At 36.4% G+C, this 21,881-nt stretch overlaps 1 protein-coding gene across 3 annotated transcripts in view; it reads right to left on the reverse strand.

The window, feature by feature from the left end:
- The window catches only part of PDE1C (phosphodiesterase 1C), a 238,830-nt gene that overhangs the window by 43,636 nt on the left and 173,313 nt on the right, over positions 1–21,881 (reverse strand). For all 3 annotated transcript variants that reach the window (XM_088149941.1, XM_088149943.1, XM_088149942.1), the window contains 5 exons: positions 17,778–17,878; positions 13,165–13,293; positions 11,098–11,199; positions 8,803–8,923; positions 3,935–4,016 (listed from right to left, as the gene is read on the reverse strand). In XM_088149941.1, coding sequence (XP_088006067.1) covers positions 3,935–4,016; positions 8,803–8,923; positions 11,098–11,199; positions 13,165–13,293; positions 17,778–17,878 — 535 coding nt within the window. The remainder of the gene's footprint in view (positions 1–3,934; positions 4,017–8,802; positions 8,924–11,097; positions 11,200–13,164; positions 13,294–17,777; positions 17,879–21,881) is intronic.

A 21,881-nucleotide genomic window follows, 5' to 3' on the forward strand; every position in this document is an offset into this window, starting at 1 on the left:
TATTTCTCTTCTGTTTGTTTATGGGACAATTCAATATGCGACTGAAGCCAAAGGAATTACAGAATAGTAGTAACAAAAGCATGATTTTTTTTTAACACTTCAAGTGGACCACAATAAAGAATAGAGGCGAAGCCTATTGCTGTCATTGGCAACCGTAGATTTAAAAACAGAGTGAAGAGCTCAAACTGGCCTATAAAACCTTTAGGTAGCCAATAATGTGGTTCTGAGAAGTGACTGACATTCAAGAAATTAGTGGCCTGTGAGTTAATGCATAGAGGCTTTAGACATCTGCTGTTTGTTTAGCATGTTCTGAAAAGGTGGACTTCTTCTTTGCCAGGCAAAGGGCAAAAATTAAAAACTGTTACTTCAATAATCAGCAGAAACAGGCATTGATGACAACAAGGTCGAAAGTCTCCTATCAAACAAGCCTCCTACAGTCTCAGACAGAAGGATACGCATTTACATCTTCTAAGCCTCCTGTTAAGTAATTACAATTTCTTGGCTTTGCATTCCACTGCAATTTGGCCTGACTGATGAGGAAGCAGATTGACTTTCAGATATCAGCACTAGACTGATGGCAAAAATTGTCTTTATAAAATAAATTGGTTTAAAAACAGCTTTGGCAGTTAAATCGAATCATTGTACCATACAGCATGCTCCTTCACTGAAAACTTTCCTGTATTATAAAAACAAAGTATCAAACTTCAAAGCCAAGACAAATATGAATAAAGTTATACTCTAAAAGACACTTAAATCAAAAATTACTTTTGTGAGTTCAACATTTAACCTTTTTTAGTTCCAGATTTTATTTTCGTTTGATTTTTGAAGATTTTACACTACAAACGCTCAGCTTGTGACCCACCCACCCCCAAATTCCCTGTATTCCTAATATTACATTTCTCATTTTGATTTGCAAAATGTAGCAGATACACATTCTATGAATACCTGATGGGATCTCTTTCATCAAAAGGAGTGATTCAGCCTGATTAACAGTTAAGGTGGTTGAAATAATGTCCAGCTATACATATGCAATACATATAATTTGATAAATCTCTGATTTGCATGTAAAGTTAGAGGAAGTATTTTGTAACTCCTTTTTGATAACATTGGCGATGATGCTATGTTATTATCCTACTGATATCTAACATGCAGATTCCCATTTTTGGCACATTTATTTAATCATAATAGTAAACTCCATCCATGGCCATCAGTGAGGTGGCAAGGGGAGCAGATGGCAAAGAATGTGTCATGATGCAAACTCCATTCTTCTTGTACATTGTCATGATGTCACATGCAAGTACGTAATGGGTGAAGCTTGTGTTGTGATATCAGAATAAGTGTTTTGTCATTTTGACAAAATCTCAGCTCGCTGCAGATGCCCTTGCCTCAGCCCATGATCTATAACTATATGGTGTTTCTTGTAAGAAAAATCAACCAACTACTTTTCACAATAGAATTTTAATCCATTATATAAGAACATCAGTCATGGAATATTCTCCTATTGTCATGGAATATTCTCAGAACATCTTTGAGAATAATATTATATCTATGTATAAAAAAAGGAAAAAACAGTTGTTCTCACTACATGTCTGGAGGTTGAGTCATGGCAACTGGACTTCTTTTCTTTTTTGGTGGAGACGTTTTGCTACTTGTCCAAGCAGTTCTACCAAATGTCTCTACCAAAAAAAGAAAAGAAGTCCAGTTGACATGACTCAACCTCCAGACAATTCCACCTGGATGACTGAGAATCTTCATAAACATATTCTCACTACATGAAATTATTAAGTAACTGCCCACTGAGCAGCAAACAGAGAAGAGAAAATGTTATAATGTTATCGTGTGAGATTTATGGACAGAATGTGATTATTAACACCATATGATGCAGTAAACTTCCACAAATTAAATAAAATGCTCCAACAGTGAGGGCTATATAAATTAGTAGTACTTTGTAAGTGCTTGATTTATTTGCTGTAATTATCTCAGCTAACAGTGTAATTCACCATTGATTCTCCAGTTATTTGTGCAACGAATGCAAGTCTTTTTAAATTAAAAGTCAAATTCTGTCACAAGTTCTGTCCAGGAAAGTAAGACCAAAGGATAAATGGCCATAGTTATAAAGGGAATCCTACCACAAAGCAATCCAGTCAGCCCTCCAAGATCTCAAGACATGGAAACCTTTTAATTAAAGATTATCCATACAAATCATGGTTCTGCCATGTGAAACTTGATTCTACAATTAAACTATGATCTAATTACAAGCATAATCAGCATCCCTAAAACTCCTTTAGAAGTTGCAGTCAAGCAAAAAAATTCAGAATTGCTTTAATATTATACTTCAGACAAGGATAACAGGATGCTGTAGCTTTCTGCCTCTTCTGCATTCCCCTGTCTGGTGCTAATCTACCTGCTAATTTAACCTTTTACCACACTGAAGGTTTGTTCAACAAACTCTCATTGCATTGATGTTTTAATATTCCAATTCTTTCAACCAAGGTGATGAAGAGCTTTAGCACCTATAAACTCCTTCACAGTTCATACAGCCAAGGGGCACCTCCGATTGCCCTTACAATGTGTGCATCATATATACCACATTTAATAAATCTGTTCATGATTTCCAGCTTCAAATCCTGGAAATCACATTTATTTAGGAAATAAACTTAAACTGGGTTCGGAAACCATGAGCAATTGGAAGCAATTCCATGACAAGGAAATATAACTTTGAAATTAAATAACTTGACTGTATACCTGTCCTTTTTTATAGAGGTTTTTTTGTTAATGTTCTTGCCTATTCTCTTCATACAAGATTAAGAACTTCTATCCCGGCAGATGAAAATATGTTGTGTAACTGAATGGTTGCATTGAAAAGCTAAGAAAGCACAGAAGTTGATAAGTTACCCAACAACTTGGTCTCTCTTCAGCCTTAACAGACCAGTAATAAGAAACTCTGAAGTCTGCTCTGGAGCATTTCAGTCTTATTGCCAACTAATGACTAAACTACTGTATATCATGATTTTTTCTATTCAGTGGTATGTAAGGTTAAGTATATACAGGATTTGGGGAAAATCTAGGTCATTAAAGCTTGGGCAAAATATAAAATCATTAAATGGAGCCAGGATGCTATGGAATCATCTGAAATCCAGATGGTAAGGAAGGAAAGGGTTTAAGACTGGCATTTGCTAACTGGCACTTGCAAGCTATGTTCTTCCTAGTTAGAGATAAGGGGATGGACAGAACAGGAAAAACACAAATGGCTTTCAGTGTGGCTCTGCCTCCGCAGTGTTAACAAAGGATTGCACCAGAGAACGAGCTAAAACAGAGCAATAAGAGGTGCCATAATGTTTGGAACACAAGTGGAAAAGAAAGGTGGGTGTATATCCAAATAATGCTTTAGCTGTCATGTGAGATTGGCCTGAACATTAGGAATCATACACAACTTAAACAGATGCATCTACAGGATCCAGTGCTTTTGTCTTAATGACACTGCAATGCATGTACAAAAGGGCAGATCACAATGGCACAGGGCTGCTTTCATCATTCCCACTGCCCCCCTCCCCTTAATTGGCCTCTGAAATTAGAGATAATATTAATTGAATGGTTAATGTGCAAAGCTATCAAGATATGCACATTACCCGAAACATATTGGTGAACATGGTTGGAGAACTTGCAGAGTTATATTGCACATTTACCTTTTAATTCAAACAACCAAGAGATCTATAGAAATAAATCGTATCCCATTATATTAATTAATGCAATGAATTTAAAAGTTACTACAGTATGATACATAGGATTAATTTGGTTACATTTTGGTGACTTTTAAAGCTAACAAATACTAAATTATGGTTTCATTTAGCATATAATATTATACAAAATAATACCTTCTGAGTACTGTATTCCCACCAAGGTACATTTTTCTGATCTTCTTAGATTTACCTACCTATTTGAGATTGAGGGACCATAGTGGATTTACGATCACACAAAGGGGAAAAAGGAAGGCCTAGTTCTGCTTCTTTGTCGCCCTGAAAAGAAAAAGGAGAGAAGAAAAAATCACAAGAATGTAAAAGATGTCTCATTTTCATTCTCTTCCCTCTCATCTGAGTGAGATTTTAACAGAAGAAATTCCTGATATTCTGTGATTTTAACACCTCATGCAGAAAAGAAAATACGATTTGGCCCAACCTTTGTTTGGCTCTTGTAGAGCATTACCTAGAGAAAGTTAATTAGTTAGACCTTCAATTTTTCCCCCCCCTGCAAAACAGCAGACTTCTGTTTTTTCTCAAATTTCCCCTTAGTATCTGGGCGAAGACTAAAAGGGGAGGCAAAGTTTGCTAACCAAAATGGTGTGTGTGTCTTTGGGTGTGTGGAATCTTCTTGCTTGGCCAGTGTCTTCCCTCTCTTCCCAGATAGATATGAAAGCTGCAGTTTTTAACATGGAGGCAAGCATTCTATTTGTTATTTTTCTATATGTTAGTTTTTGTCAACAAGCAGACATCTGACACTTAAAAAAATTAATTAGAAACACAATTTAAAAATGTAATTAAAATACAATAAAACCCCAAAAACCAGATAGCAGGTAACCCAACCCCCCCAAACTCAGCATCAAAAACTATGTAAAGCAAACATGTGTACTTAGACACCATATTTGGGATTTTGCCATAGCTCATCGTTTCATAACACAGGTTTTGTTAGATAAGATTGCCAGCTAACTAGAGAAAGAGGGAATTTTCTTTTCTTTTCTTTTTTGCAGGTATTCTTGACAAGCCTATGGTACCCCAGAGGGAGGGAGGGAGGGAGGGAGGGCAGGCGGGCTCTGCTGCTATTTGTAAAAATATGCTTTGGAGAGAGTCTGCCTCAAACATTCTGTTGCCAGGATAATATATCCCTTCCCCATTACATATATACAGGCAGGTTGGAGCACAAACTGGATCAATATTGCTCCTGGGGCAACAAGCCTGGTTGCATGTTGCACATAGCTTGATAGCCAAAAGAAAGGAATGGCCAACAACCCTAATGGTCTTAGAAGAAATAGCCAAGTGACTGCCAACACTACACCTTTATGAGCTTCCATAAGGCAACTGCCTCACTATGCCTAAGGCTAAGAGTATCCATGGCTTTAGAAGGTAGATTCCCATAGTGGACCTTGGAGAGATGGAAGAAAACAGCTGACCTATTTGAATTATGGGTGTGGGAGAAGAAATTGGTTTATTTCTGGATTAATGTGATGGGAACATTCAACCATCTATAATAGTAATATTAAGCATCATCGTATAATACTAGTTGTCTAATAAAGTCATGGAAGATAACTGAATGCTTGGATGATGTGCAAAAGTAACAGCAAACCATTATCTGCTATTATGAACATGACTTGAACTCTTGTACTTTTGCTCCCCCTTGTACATGAGGGCAGAGATTTAAACCTCCAGATGAAGATAATTTGCAGTTCTAATGAAATGGAAAAAATGTGGTTTAAAATCAAAAGGTATACAAACTTTACATCTTCCCAAACCTGCATGCAGTGATCTGGGGAATTTGCTCAAAACCCATTCTGGCTTACATTAGTAAGAAATCATAGCTTGTCATGCCTGACTTGTGTATATACAGTATATTACCTTCTTAAAAGTTACAGAATGTAGTATTAATGTCCCTAACTTCAAGCTTACCCTGTTACAAGAAAAAGTCATTTTGTGGAATATGCAGTATGTTGTTGGCCTTGTTGTTGTTGGAACTACTAGGTTTTCAAACTAAATATATAATACATACTTGGAAAAAAATCTCAAAGATTAACCTTCATTCCCCCACCCCCCTTACCCACACAAATATGAATTGCTTAAAATGGAAGATGGCAGATGGATTAAATAATTTACCTACTAAAATAAAGCATTAAAATCTGTAATTAAAAGCTGCTGCTTAGTCAGCTAGCATTCCCAGTAGGCATAGGGCCATATCATATTGTAAAATACCAAACAGGAGTAATGTGATGCACTTAAAGGAATTAAACAAAAGCCACCCTGTTTCATTCCCTCCTTCTCTACCCCTAACAGAAGTGTATGAGGGTAAATGTTTAAGATACATATATGGGAGTGTAAACATCTGTATGACAGCTGATGATCAGTCACACTAATAATTAATAGTCTCTTATGCCCTGAAAAAGAAAGCTGGATGGGTCCCATACAGTTCAGCATTCTTTGTTTCTCTAATCAGGTTTTGGAGGCCATGTACTGACAGGGCTGTTTATAGAATATATTTCAAGGGATTGATATAATTGCATTAGCTGGCTGTTTGTTTTCAAGCCACATTCAGTATGTTAATTCTAAGCAGCCCTAAACAGCATCAGCCAACATGTATTTTCAAGGGAATGTTTCTTCTCTATGAACTATCCCACTTTGAAAGCAGACTTTTTCTGGGTATCTTTTCCATACGAAGTGCTTTTAATGCTTAGGGCACTAAAATTTCATGTACTATTGCTGCAGCATTGAAATCAGCTTCTCAAGGAGATCCACCAAGCCCCCTCTATCTTAGAACTCAGTTTTAGGGTAAAAACTTGTTTTTGCAATTTTTCTTGTATTCAGTCTTGTTTGAAAGTATTGTTGCTGGTTTTTATTAAGTGATGGGATTTTTCAGGTATCCTATGATTAAAATGTTGTAAAATAGTTATTGTGCTATAGAGATATTCCATACAGACCGTATATCATAGAAAAAAAACATGACTCAAGAGCCATCTGATCAACTTTGAAACACCTTTTGAACCCAGCAGCAAGGATGACAGGAGTTCAGTGATTGTTAGCTCAGGACATCTGATATAAAGGCATTTTTGGAGTAGTTTAAAAGGCATTGATAGCTTTGTAAGATTACAAGTGTATTTTAGCAACGACATAGATAGATTTTCTCTCGGGCAATCTGTCCCCAGCTTGGTCCTCCAGATCCTCCAATGGTGCACCCATCACCACTGTAATTGAATCCTTTCCCAATATTATAGATTACTCCAGAGACTTAGGTTGTCATATAATGTGTCTGAAGTATGATAATTTGAGCCCAGTCATTTGTGCTTCAAGTAAGACTTCTGGGGTGATTTGTTTGATGATTTGTTTGTGTTTGTTTGTTTTTTGGCTATCTATGTTATTCTCAGAAGTCTTCTCCAACATTAAAGTTCAAAAGCATCAATACGCTTTCTATCTTGGTTCTTCAAATCCAACTTTCACTTCCATTGAGTGTCACAGGGAAAATCATTGCCTCCATGATTATGATCTTTATAGGAATAGACACATCCTGGTATATAAGTATTTGTTCCAAAGCCTTCATTGCTACTATGCCAAGTGTTAGTCTGCAGTGTATTTCTTGACTGCTTGTTCGTTTACTGTTGACAGTTGATCCTAAAAGGCAGAAGGTATCCATCACTTTAATATCTTCATCATAAATTATATGACTGCTTGTTGTATTTGTTGTCATTAGTTTGGTCTTCTTTATATTTAGCCCCATTTTTTTCACAGTGCTCCTTGACTTTCATTACTAGAGGTTGCAGATGATTTGCATTCTCAGCTAGCAGAGTATCTGCATAGCACAGGTTATTGATGTTTCTTCCTCCAATTTTAAAACCATTCTCATCTTCTTTCAGTCCAGCTTCCCTCAATATACAGTATATTCTACATGTAGGCTGAATAAAAGGGGGAGAATATACAGATTTGTCTTACTCCTTTGCTGACCTGAGGCAGCCTGTGTCATTCACCAGAATTGCTGGCATAGCTCAGTTAGAACCTCTATTGATTCTTCTTTTGTTGCTTGCCATATTTCTATAGATATGTCATGAATTCCTGTAGCCTTCCAACCTGATAATGACCAGAGTTCTGATCTAACTTCATCTTCTAGTACTAAAAGTTCTTGTAAGTAGGGAATGTCTTCTGAGGTATCTTGAACATTGAAATCTCTACTGTACAGATTTTCAATATACTTTTTCTATCTTTGTTTGGTCTTTGAATCAGTTACTGTTTGCCCACTAATGTTTTCTAGCATACCAATTCCAAGTTGGGGCCTCTTTCTGAGTTCAGAGATCTTTTGAAAGACTTTCCTTGCTTTCCTGTCTCTGTTTCCATCTTCAACATCCTCACAGATGTTGTTATAATGCTGCTTCTTATCTCTTCTAATAGCTCTCTGAAATTCTTTGTAAAATTTCTTCCTGAAATCTTTGCCCTCTTGGCTTTGGCATCTCATCTCTTCTTGGCAGCTTCCATTGTTTGTTCTGACATCTAGTTTGCTTTCTTCTGTTTCTTGATCTTTGGCGGTCTCTTTTCACATTCATCCTTAATAACTTCTTTAAGTTGTTAAATATATGAAAAATTTAACAAAACAATGCACCCCAAATTACTAATATTTGCCTTGTTTAACAGCAGTAATAGAGAGTGTAACATCAGCAAGTCAGAGGAAGGTATACTATTGAGAGGACAAAAAGTCATGAGAACCCAGGGCTCTCAAGACTCATATGTAGTCTGGAAGCAATGAAGATAGATTTCTGCTGGCTCCAATTCTCTTGGGTTCTCAAGATCAGTATTACTAGTCTGAACTGGGCCTAGAAGAAACCAGTATAATAGACAAAGTGCTAAGATCATGTGACATTATTGAGAAGTCCCAATGTGACATAGTGGATCTGTTTTGGACTAACTAAACTTTCTGAACCATAATTATTCATAGACCCATAAACTATGTATTAGTCTAATAAGGAGACTATCAATGTCTATACTGGTAGCCAACACCAAGTTATCAGATAAAAATGCAGTTGCTACTTCAGTCTGAATGCATTCTTCTTCAAGTTACCTGTCTGAAAAACTCTTCTAACAGTGACATGGTCCAGCGATGATGGAGGTTCCATGCCTTGGCAGGATGACTGATGTCAGCTGTATGCAACATCAGAGATAAGGCTTTTGGTTTGTCAATTCTGAAAACCCAAAAGAATGGCACGAATTAATTGTCTGCATTGACAGATTTTTAAAAGACTGCTAACCAAGGAAATGAGGGTATGCTAACAGACAGCTTATGGATTAATATTAGTATTTGGTCCCACTGACCCCACATCTCTTCTAAAGTATTAAATAATTTTTTGAAGTGGAATAATTTGTGAAGCTGCATCTACAACATTGTTGTAATACAAGGTCAGTCTCTAGACTCAAGCCAGTAAGAATATTAGGAAAAAAATCAGATCTTAAGTAACATTTAGTATTTGCCTTATATGGGTCTGAAATATATGACTTCTCCATATTTCCTTCTAATATTAAAGAAAAAAAACTCATGGCTTACAATACAGAAGCTAAGGTCAATAAGTATGCATGGATATGGTTTACCTTTAATTACCTTATAATAATATAATTACCTTACATATAATTACCTTTCTGTGACATTTGTCATACTCTGCTTTCAATTCCAATCAGGCTCTTTCTTCCCTTTTAGATGCTCTCCCCCCAGAGAAGTTTCCAGCAGTGACATACAAATATATCCTACCTCTATAGGTACCTCAAGCCTACCTATTTAAGCTGTAAGCAGTTCCAGCAGATAAAATATAGTGCATGGACCTTGCTGCAAATTCTATGCCTACTTAAGGAACTTTGGGGACTGACGTTAGAGAAAGAAACAAAATCCAAGGAAAAAATCTGGAATAGCCAAAAAATAAGAAGGAAGCAGGTTTGTTTCTAAAAAGAAGAAAAGAAACACAAATTCTACCCAGAAGCTCCTAATTCTGATCCAAAGCAAAAGAGAGTATTTTAAAATGGAAAGCAAGATATATGCCTTTATTGAATCCAGGCAGATGAATTCCTCTTTCGTTCATATATACATGTACATTATATGCAGTCATTACAGTAATAATGGCTAAAAACATCTCACCTACAAAATACATGAAATCTCATTCCATCTGATAAGAGAGAAGTTGCTGAGAAATTCTTTGGAAGATAATAGGTGGTGTTTGGTATTCTTGCACCTATTTAGTTATACAATGGCTAAGTAAGGTATATGAATGTCCTAGATTTTATTGTGCAGTCATCTCTCCAGTGGTTTGCAGTTTCAGCTAAGGGAAAACCTAATGAAAGAAGTCCTCCCACTGCTGGGTGTTTCCTTGAGACATTTTTGGGAGAATTCCTCCTTCCTCTGAAGAAATTCAGACAAATCATCCAACTAATTTTCTGCCCTTTTGGTAATGAATTTCAAAAGGACATTTCTGCCTTTCTCTAGCCTTAATTGCCTTTTCTGTACAATCTTCTTCAAAAGGAAAAGAGCCAACATCAGCTTGTGATCCATGGTGGAAGAGATGTTTTGCCTACCCCAGTAGGGCAGAAGAAAGTTTAATGCTTAAATATTACATATATAGCCCACTCTTCGTAGCAAAATCTTCACAAGCTGGATTGCCATTTAATTAAGAATATAAGAAACCTAATCCAACCCTAAAAACAATATTCAACTCTTTAAAATAACAAAAAATAAAAAAAATAGTAGTAGCTGTAGGATATAAATTCTTGGTTGAAGGCGTATGCAGATTAGAATAATCCTCTTAATTGCTGCAGGAAGAATTCCAAACAGACTCTGTCTTTTGTATCCGTCTATCTTGTAACTCCTGCTAGTGGAACAGGGAGCAGTATTCAGATACTGTTCTTAAAACATGTTTCGGATCATGTGGGTGCAGATGGGTCTTCAAATAAGCTGGTTCCAAACTCTTAAATATTAATATCAGCACCTTGAATTGGCCCTGGTAATAAGTATACATTCCGTGTAACTAGCATTGACTAATGTGACAGATGTTTATCTCCCACAAGCATTCTACTAGCATTCTTGATTACTTTAAGGGCCATCCAATGTAAAATACATTACATTAATCAGTAACCAGTAAAGCAGGCTTTATCTGATACAGCCATGGTACAATCAAGGAAATATTGTCTTTGCTGTTCTGAAACGATGCACCTACATGTGAATCCAGTCACTGGAAAAAGAAATAGTCACAACTATCAAAGGATGTTGGCTTTTTTTTTTCCCCAGTGAGATATTTTTGAGGCTCATATAATGAAGTGGCAAAGTACCAGCTGTAATGGAGGCCTTTCCTCTCCACAGTATCAGAAGGTCTCTTACCCTTCTGGCTGCTGCAATGCATTCTTCATAGCTTTGATTTGCTGGAAATGACAGGACATATCTGTAGCCAGCACCATCTCAACCACTAGAGTCCTGAATTCTCTGTAGGCAGATATCCAGAGTGGGGAGTGATGGAGGAGAGAATGAGAAAAATAACATATAAGAAACACTTTTTTGTTTGTTTGTTTCTCTGTCTGAACATTATTTATGACATTCTCACTCTTCGTTCCCATGTACGTCACCCAACACTTCATGTTATCTTTTTTACTGGGGCTTCTGGGTAGGGAGGAGTGTGCAATTTAGTCATATGCTAAGGTCTTGTTTGCTAAGAGATAATAAAGTGCTTTTCCAAGTGACCTTAGGACACTGTCTTCTGTGAAATGCCATTTTCCAGAATCATCAAGCTGAATATGACACTAGGCAGGCAAAATCACTCACACAAGAACATATGCATACATTACACGGATGACTGTTTTTCTGTTGCAGGATTCACTCACAACAGTCCAGTAACACAGGCCTATGGTTGCAGAGATGAAGAAACAGCAGCAACAACAAATAACCTGCACTAGCAAGATCGATTGGGGAATGTGGTGGTTAAGATATTAGACCAGGACCAGGAAGACCCAGACTGAAAGTCTCATTTATTTATATATCTCACTGGTATCGCTGAGCCAACCACTATCTCTCAGTAAAATCAAAGTTGCTATTAGAAGAAACACTGACTTCCCCCATCCCCACCCTTTGATGTACCAGAGGAAAGATGGAATATAAATGTAATAAATAAGCTGTCAGCCCTTTGATGTAGGCAAGGTCAAGAAACAGGATCAGCAGAATGTTTGTTATTGTTGCAGGGTATTATATCAGAATTTTGAAAGCCTATTATAATGTCTATCTGTTAGATCTTATACCAGACAAAATCAAGGCAGGGTTATTCTGAGTTTCTTCCTCATGGTTTCTTCTTTCCCAGAACTGAGTAATCTTTTCTGAACCTTCCCTCTCAACAATCTGTTCATCCCTTCCCCATTCCCAGGGATTACATTCCATTACACAAACAAATAGGGACATGATACTAATCAACATGACTATTTTTTAAAACATGATTGGAGATTTTACAGTTTGGGATTTCAGCTACTAACTGAATGGCTTGGGGAAGTAAAAATAAAGATTCAAATGAAATCCATCCATAGGAGTGTGCTTTGTAAACTGAAAAAAAAAACATTATCCTCAAAAATAGAAAATATAGTTTCATGGGCTGTAAAAGCGGCAGGTGAGAAATGTACTTTCAGACTTGCAAGATTCTGTTAGCGTAACCTTACAATAAAGTAGAACTACTACTTATGGGTGTGCTTCTTGTCTGGACTACCTCGCAAGGCTGACAGCAAGAATCCATCTACCTCAGGTTCCTATTTCCAGCAACAGGCAGCTAAAAAAACAACTAAGCATGAGTGCCACAGAAGTATTTCAATGAAGACTTACAGAGAAATCAAAAAACATAAATAAACAAACCCTGTAAGTTTCAACATGAAATTTGCACTCATGTTTAAAAAGCATTTTTCCCCTATTTTTCTTTGCCTCCCATGTAAACTAGCATACTGAGAAAATATACAATTTTCCATGTTTGATCTTATTGCTTTTTACCGATAGCTGCTGAAAAAGGTGCATTTCTTCTTGAAATACATTGCACTTTTATAATTGAGAAATAACTGAATGAGCTTTGGAGGCCAATATGGTTTGGGATAATTCAACATTTTATCCCTTTGACCACATGCAATTTTTTTGTCCTGTTTTGTTTTCCTGCCATTCTTTGGGAACAGTAACCCTACTAGGTGTCATTCCATGGAAGACACAGCAGAAGCAAAGCTTCATTGTTATGGCATTCTTAAAAATTATTTATATTTAAACTGAATGACTTCAGCCCACATTTCCTCTTCTCAATAGCTTCTCACATTAACTGCTAACAAAGTATCCTCCGTTGGGTGTCCATGAATCAAGATTCCCACTGAATACATTTCAGGAATACCCAGAGCAATCATGTTGACAGCCATCAAGGTCAACAGGCATTCTTACCTCCAATCATCTTTGGAGAGGTTAGACAAAATGTTCATCTCCTCATCATCTTGCAAAAGACGAAATGCTGCACTCAGGTGATGATTTTCTAGCACAGACCGATCATTGTACAGAATGGCTGTATCTGACCTACAGAACAAAAGACTCCATATTTATATGCAAAGACTGGCTTTATTCTTCTAAATGTAGCTAAAAAGTTTTTGTACAGTACCAAAGTATTCATTTCCAATATTTAGGAGTAATTATTATTTTGTAATAAATGGGAGAGAGAACCAAGCACATCCCATCTGGTTAAATTTTCATTTACTCCAAACTCTGTCCCTATAAAGAACATATATTTGTGATTACCAATTTAAGACTTTCAGGAGTTTCCCCCACTCCATATGTACAGTATCTTAGTGTCATTAAACATTCCTGTGGATACCATTTTATTTACCTGAAATGTTTCAGATACTAAATTATTCTGAGGTGTCAGGAAAAGTGCAATGGTGGCTATAAAACCTATATTTTGTGTGTGTGTGATAATTGTCCTTTTTCCTCAGAATGCTGTGGCATAAACTGTAGCAAAAAAACCATCCAGGCTTATACATATTTATTCAGAAGCAAGTCCCCATTAGCCTTAAGGGTGCCAACTCTATTTCTAGGTAAGTGGCCAGAAGGCAGTAAATAATGGGATTAACAGACTAAATATTAGTGTCTTATTAAATGAATATATTTTTAACAATCTATGGCAAAAAGGAATACATCATTTTTCATTGCATTCTGTTAGTCTTGCAATTACATTGCATGAAGGTTCATCACGAAAGACCTCCCCAAGGCCATATGGTGCATTTCATGACTGAAGAGGGTTTCGAGTAGCTTCCTTACATCCAAGCTCAAAATTGTAACCACTTCAACAACAGATATACTTGCTCCCCATCTTTCTTGGTAACTAGGAGAATGTATAGGTTCCAGTGTGAACACTAAACCTGCTCCATCAAAACCAGACATTTACAGTTCTCACCTTTTCACTAAAGTACTCACACATTCTCCTAAACACTCATTCCCTCACACGCATCATATGTCCATCAGCTCATCAGTCTCCTGACACATTCAAGTGTTACTCCATTCATACAGAGGAAGCTTGTATGATGATCCTTGACAACGGTCCTTGACAATGTCTTTGACAACTTCCAAAATGTCTCTCTGTATTATACACATTGGCTCCAATCACCTGGTCAGGACTGGGTTATATTTGAGTTCCTCTCCTGTTCACCCCCCACCTTTTACAGTACCCTAAATGTGAGCTTTTCCAAGCTTTATCTGTAACTCTTATTGTAGAACTTGATAGATAATATCTCCTCTGCCCTATTTATTGGCATTTACACTCTGATTTTATTCTAGCTGTTGTCCGCTATATTGACTGCAAACAATTCTATAACCAATTTTTGAATATTCCTCTAATCCATTCTAGGCTGCACTAGCTTCTTAAACCTTGATCTGCAACTTTTCCTGGTTTAGTTGGGGTATTGAATAGATTTAGAATATTATAGGTTGCTCTTCCCAGTGCACTGGAAAGAACAGGACTTCACACCCAAAGGTGAAGAAGAGAATTGAAAACTTCCATATTTGCTCACATAACTTCTTGATGAGCAGGGAGAGATTCTGGGATTGACAAGATTCTCCTGCAACCAGGGTGTCCCTTACAGTAAGAAACCCCAATCAGAGCTTTTACATGGTCAGTGAACTCATGAGAGAACAGATAGATATGCATTCACCCAGGATACCTTTCTATGGGCCTGGGTAGGTGAAAGCGCTCTCTTATGAACAGCCAACTGAGTTTTATTTTTATCATCTTTTCTTGATTCTCTTTTTGTCATCCTCTCACTTTAGTTTATTATTCAAATTCTCTTCCTTTTCTTCTCTTTTCATATCCAATGCCTTCAATTCAGTTGGACTAGGATTTTTTTTTTTAATGTAATTCATCTAATCAATTCCTCCTCCCTCCTCTCAGTTCTATTTGTGGCCTATTGATAAGTGTGTGTGTGTGTCCATATAAATTGAAAACTGTCTGTCTCTTTCAAATCACACTAGCACAGGCAAAATTGTGGTAGCATCCAAGTGAGTGACTGGTATAGACAAAAGCCCTACACTGGTTTCTATTAAATTTAGCACACTCATGATTTGGTTTGTAGTAGATTTTATCTTTGTTCTGCAGAAAATAAAATGAGACCCTTTAATACCTTACCAATAGAAGTGAACATGTGTAGCTCAGGGTTGAACTGTGGAGTCCTTGGGGTTCTCTGAGCTTGGTTGTTTTCTTGCAAACATTTCATTACTTGGCTAGATAACATCTTCAGTGCTAGAATGGAATGGGGTTTGCTCTCTGTTTATATATTGTGGCATGCCCTGCCAGTGTTGGTGGGGGTGGGGGGGTGGGTTTTGTTTTGTTCTATTTTTTTCTCTGGTAGTTCCTTGATTAAGGTATTGTTTACTGCTTGTATGTCTGGTGGTAATCTTGGTGTTAATCTCTGCTTATCTGGGTGATGATTGCTGGTGAGGAGATGTTTGCCTTTTGTTTGCCTTTCTCTTGTCTCTTTTGAATAGCATGTAGATGTTGTTTATCTCTATGTGCCTGTTGATGACTACCTTGTCTGAATACCAAGCTTCCAGGAATTCTCTTACATTTTTGGATTTAGCTTGGTCTAAGATGCTGAGAGTTTCCCAGTTGAAACTATGGTTAAGTCTGTCCATGTGTTGTGAGATTAAGGAGTTTTCATCATGTCTTCTAACGGCTAGCTGGTGTTCATGGATGCGCTCTGCAAGCCTTCTGCCTGTCTGTCCTATATAGTGGTTGCTACAGTCCTTACACTGTATGTTGTAGATGACTCCTGTTTTTTCTTCTTCGAGTACTGGGTCTTTTGGTTTGCTTAAGATGTTTTGGAGGGCTTTAGTTGGTTTGTGTGCTATAGAGATGCCATGTGGTTGTAATAGTCTGTTGGTAGTTTCTGAGATGTTTCTGATGTATGGCAGTGTGATCCTTTTCATAGCTCATGTTGGTTGTGTTTTGAAATGTTTGCAAGAAAACAACCAAGCTCAGAGAACCCCAAGGACTCCAGTTTAATAGCTTACACTGTAAAAAAGTATGCCCTGTTTTATATGAAATTTGATGGCTTCAACTGTTCAGAAATTAAGTTTCCTGCAAATTTGGTAGAATTTGATTTCCCCTTGAAATTACCGGTATCCAATTAAAAATAAGCCACGTATGTTTGGATATAGAATAATGGATTGGAGGGGCCTTGGGACCATCTAGCCCAATGCAGAAAGACAAACTCTGCAAGTGATAGCTCACCCGCCTCTACATGATAGCCTTTAACAAGCAATTTATTCCATTCCCAAACTGCTATGATAGTCTTTATGTATATACCCCTTCCTTTAAGACTGAAAATGCCATGGTTTGTTCATTGTATCCTTTTTAGACCATCAAATACAAACTCAGTTATGGCAGAAGAAATGTTTCTGAAATTGTCCTCCTCCAAATTGTTGCCGACATTATACATTTGCAACTTATCTGCTATTGTTTCGGAATTAAAGCTAATTATATATTTTGATTTTTAATTATGCATTTCATACACAGCATAAACCCTTTTATTCATCTGTGGCTGTTGGTGCTTCCTACATCACTAATAGGCATATGTGTCCTGACAAAAGGCTGCACAAATGCCATTTTTGTGCATTTTTTTCCTAAAAGCCAAATACCAGCGCGTTGGAAAAGAAGTCCTGTAGCATAATGACAGAAAGGTGCTGCAAAGCTGTGTCTAAATTTCATTATTGTGGCTATAAACTCATCAATCTGCTAAGCAAAAGATATTCATAATGCAATATTATTTCTTTCGGATTACCAACTATAACCACAGGTAGTCCCCAGTTAAAGAATGAGTTCCATTCCCAAGGTTTGTCCTTAGATCAAATTTGTATGTAAGCCAGAACAGTATTATTGTATAATACTGTATAAGTAGGATTGTGTAATTAACTCAAACCATTATGTATTTAATTCGAATCATTGTCTATTTAACTCGCATTTTGCTACAATAGCCTCCATTCTTAACTATGGGTTGTCCTTAAACCGGGCATTCTTAACCCAGGGACTACCTGTAATTGATTTAATATTTTTTAATATCAACCAGATGCCACTGGAAGGGTTGAGGAAAAGCAAAATGTTGTGATGTCAGGATGTGAATAAATTATATGAAATTAGATAAAGAAGTAGATATGAGGTGACCACTTTTTTCTGGCAGCTGTATATATCATAAACTCTCATTCCAGCCTCTAATTTCTTTTAGGCACAATAGTTAGTAGGTAAAACTTTATTTTTCCTACATATAAAGAGATTTCCATATTTAAAACTGTCAACTACATATTTTTTTACCAGCTTGGTCCTTTATTTTGATGGCCATGGTCAAATTGTGAGAAGCCAAATTTGAACTATACTGATGAAATTGAGACTTAACAATTTCATAGCAAATATACCCAATGTTTGGTTTTGCAATCTAAAACGATTAAATCAAGATTGCAAACTCCCGTTCAACATGGCTCCAGTTTTCTTTGATCATAGCTCAACTTTCAGCACTCACCGTGTTTGAATATGGAAGTTGTTAGTAGTTCCAGTGTGCTCATAGTCATGAATAGCAGCTGCAAAAATCATAGCAAAGATCTCCAATTCTGTCAGCCAGTGCTGAAAGAGATTTTTGAGAAGTCAGATAATATATTATCTTGCAAAGTTTAAAAAGATCTTGTTTAGTAAGGCAGACTTTTTCTGTTGGCCAAGAATGTTGGAGTCTGAAACTATTACTGCTGTAGCTCCTGCACAAGTATGGAGAATTTAAAAAGCAATTAACCCAATTGCTGCACTATGGTCTATAGGCAATCTTGATTTTTCAGAATTTTAAGGCACCACACAAACTATTCAGATTCTATCCAGACAGTAAAATAAACTTTGAATAGGTCTGTCCATTTTCTTCTTCATTCCATCCACAACTATTGGAAAACTGTATCGCAAACATTTGGAGATTTGGATCTTATCCTTGAGAACATTGACAATATCCCCATCCATTTGGTCTTTCCCCAGTTTAATCTTGAAAATGTTATTTCATATGTGTACTTTGCACAGCTAATTATAAAGAGTATTTCAGGGTTAGTTGTCCACAATGACTGAACTTAATATAGAGGAATCCCTCAAAAACTTTCAAAAGCTGATGAAACAAATGTAAATATGTTGTCCTAAAAAATGGAATAAAATATGATAGATAAGATAGATAGATAGATAGATAGATAGATAGATAGATAGATAGATAGATAGATAGATAGACAGACAGACAGACAGACAGACAGACAGACAGACAGACAGACATAGATTTGTGCATGTCATTACATTGGATATACATCCTAGCTGACAGGATGTAGAGAACAATATGTTGTTTTGTAAGGTAGTCTCTAGCTTGCATACAATAATGTGAGCATGCTTCAGATAAAATTTGAAAGTTACAAGAGTAACAAGACAACTATCCAGGAAAAATATTGGTTGCTGCAAGTCCAGCTGAAATTATTAGTTTTAAAAACTTTCTTAGATTTCAACTAAAATGAAAAGCGAACTTGTGGTTTTAGCCCTTCCTGAAATTCCCTGTTAAAGGAGCAAAATTCATTTTGCTATATTCAGTCTTCCAATCTAGCCATGTGACATGGCAAAAGTCTTTTTCAAATGGTCTTCAGAAAATTCTGTAGACTTTGTTTCATTTTTTTGAGGCCGAAGCATTGGTAATCATGATTCACATGGATTGCATTGCCTTTAGGATGGCTTATTGGTTTTATTGTATTTAAAGAGTTCAAGTTTTCATGAACAAGAATGTGGACTGGAGACAGGAATTATTGACATTTTGCCCTGTCTTGGTTTTGCACATTTTCTATTACCTAACATCAGTCTAAATAGTATCCAACCAAATTTACAGACTGCAATCTTTCTTTCTTAAGTAGTAAACCCAAACTAGTAAATCCAAGCAAGTAAATAGAATTTACTTGTGTTGTGTATATAGGAATGTGTTGTACTTTGCCCAGAGTCACGTGTTTGTGAGATGGGCAGCTATTAAATATGCTAAATAAATAAATAAATACATAAAATTTTTGAAAAATATATAAGAGATTCCATCAAATAGTAAGCTCTTTCAGCTGTCTTATCATCATAAAAAAAATGTCACTGGCCCGTATGGAAAAAACATTAAGCTGAACTTGCTCAGAATTTGCTGTATCTGGAATAACCTTTCTTAAGACAGAAGCAAAACAAAACACAAAACAAATAGGCTTAGCCATGTACTAATGTCTAATCATTACAATCTTTTGTAAAACCTATATTTGGATTCTAAATATAGAAGAAGAAACAAACTGATATGCTTACACTGAGTCTCCTCTTTTGAATATGTTTCACAGACCTAGCATGAATCTACATAATCAAATCATTTTCAATAGATCTGAACAAGGAGGAAATGATCTATAAAGAACAATAGACCAGCAAAGTATGATATTCTGATCTGAAAGTACCATGCTGATATCACAGCAACTGAAAAAATTCCACACCTAATAATAATCAAACAACGGCCATTTTCTATTGATTGTGTGTACTGATTTGGACAGTAGATTAAGTACAGTGTCTTTAACTTCTCCAAACTACAGTAGGAAACCTTTGTAAAGTCAAAGCCCTTCTCACACATGTGGAATGCATAGAATGGGATATAACAACAAACTTTCTTTCTCCTGATGCATGCATAGAAATTATATCGGTCTAACTGCATGCACACAGGGATTTCTCCTTCCTAGACTGGTTGGAAGAATGGTATCCTCTGCTATCCATGCTTTTTCTCTTCAACATAATACTTGAAAGATGTCCACGACCCTGATTATCTTGGTCTCTCACTGTCTCTTTTTTTAATTGGCATTTCCAATTATCTACTAGAAGACAACGACAGCTGTCTTTCCCAATATGATGTTACTCATTAAAATAACGTAGGCTTCCTGCTGCCTCTCTGATTTCTTGCTTCCAATAAAGAGATAACTACCAATCAGGAAGTAGACAGCTGCACACCTATGGCTGTTTTACAGAGCAAGATCATGTAGCTATTTACACTCAGCTTTAAAGCAAAGGGTTTTCTTTAGTCAAAATGAACTGACAGAAATTGGCTTCCACATAACATTCACAGCTGGGGTCTTTATTGCCCAGTTTAATGTTATATTCTATATTAATTAACTGTGAGAAATATAAAGAGATGCTGAATGCAGGGTTCTTCTGAAGCAGGAGAAAATATCGCTTGATTAAAGCTTTGCTTATGTTTTTGCCTGTGTCTGATTTCTGTGAGCACATTTGTGAAACGATTGCTTGGCACATTCTAAAATGCATTGACTGTAAATTTTAGATTCATGTCATGAAACATAGCGATTGCCCTGGTATATTTATTACTATTTTGAATAGGTGACTTTATTTTCACTTTATTCTTTGATTCACAGCTATATTTTATATATTTTATTACTGAATGTTTTTATAGTCCTTTTCTGTCATGCAGAGGCATTCAGAAATGGCACAAACTGCTTGTATCATGGAGGTCATTATGCAACCCAGAGAGATAGCCAATTATTTGGTTGTTGTAGTAAAAACAATAAAGGGTTTGTGATATCTTAAAACATAAAAATATTCATATTCCATAGATTTCTATGGATTTCTTGATTTCCACTACATCTACATGTAGATGTAGCACACATTCACAGGTTACAAAAGTTAAAGCTGCTTCTTCCATAATTTGCTATAGGAATTTCTTTTATATTTTTTTTAAATGATCAAACCTTTGGCCAAACCTGTTGGTTGAGTAGCAAGTAACAGGCAGCATGTAGTGCCCCACCATTTTGGTGACTTTGTTTCAAGCTCCCATTGTTTCCTAAGGTCATGCTGTTTTAAGTTTTGTTCACTGAAATATATGCTGTTTTGTCCCAAAACTGAAACCAAATTTATTTTCTACTCCGTGTATATCTTTAGCACACCCTATATGAAATTGTTCCAAACATGGGTCAATAGCACCATAAGGATTATCAGCTTATGGGAAAGTCATATTGAACAAATTAATATAGAAAAAGATATAGACTGCAAACTCCTAGAGAGTAGGGCCATTTGTGGTCTGAGTTGCAACACAGGTTCAGACCTACATACCTAAGTCTTTGCTAGACTACGTTACTGACTGCAGTTTAACAGATTTATGATAACATTACATTAAAGCTTGAATGTGTTCTGTAAGAAAGATTAGAATGACATTAATACTCTGGAGTTGACCATCTACCCTAACTACTAATAAAAGAGCTCAATGAATAATGTTATCCTAATCTACCTGAACTTTTAGCTAATTCTAGAACCCTACAACCCTAAGTTCAACAATATCTTAGAAAAATTCCTAAAGACACCTTACGCTTAACATATGTCTAAACAACAAATTATATTCCAAATAGTCTCAGTTTAATAAAAAGCTTGTGGTCACTAAGAGTTGACAACACCTTAATGGCATGCATTCAATCAAAATATATACCTTCTGCTGCTTGGAAAGAGACCTACTTTAGCACACCTAAATTTTACTATATGCCATAAATACCTTCAAACCTGCCTATGTCAACCTTCCATGGTCAAACCATTTCCATATTGGTCTCTTAGG

This window comes from Python bivittatus, unplaced genomic scaffold, assembly GCF_059951505.1.
Source record: "Python bivittatus isolate LINGU-HERP-01145 unplaced genomic scaffold, Pbiv_v1 ctg000610_np1212, whole genome shotgun sequence".
Lineage (NCBI taxonomy): Eukaryota > Metazoa > Chordata > Lepidosauria > Squamata > Pythonidae > Python > Python bivittatus.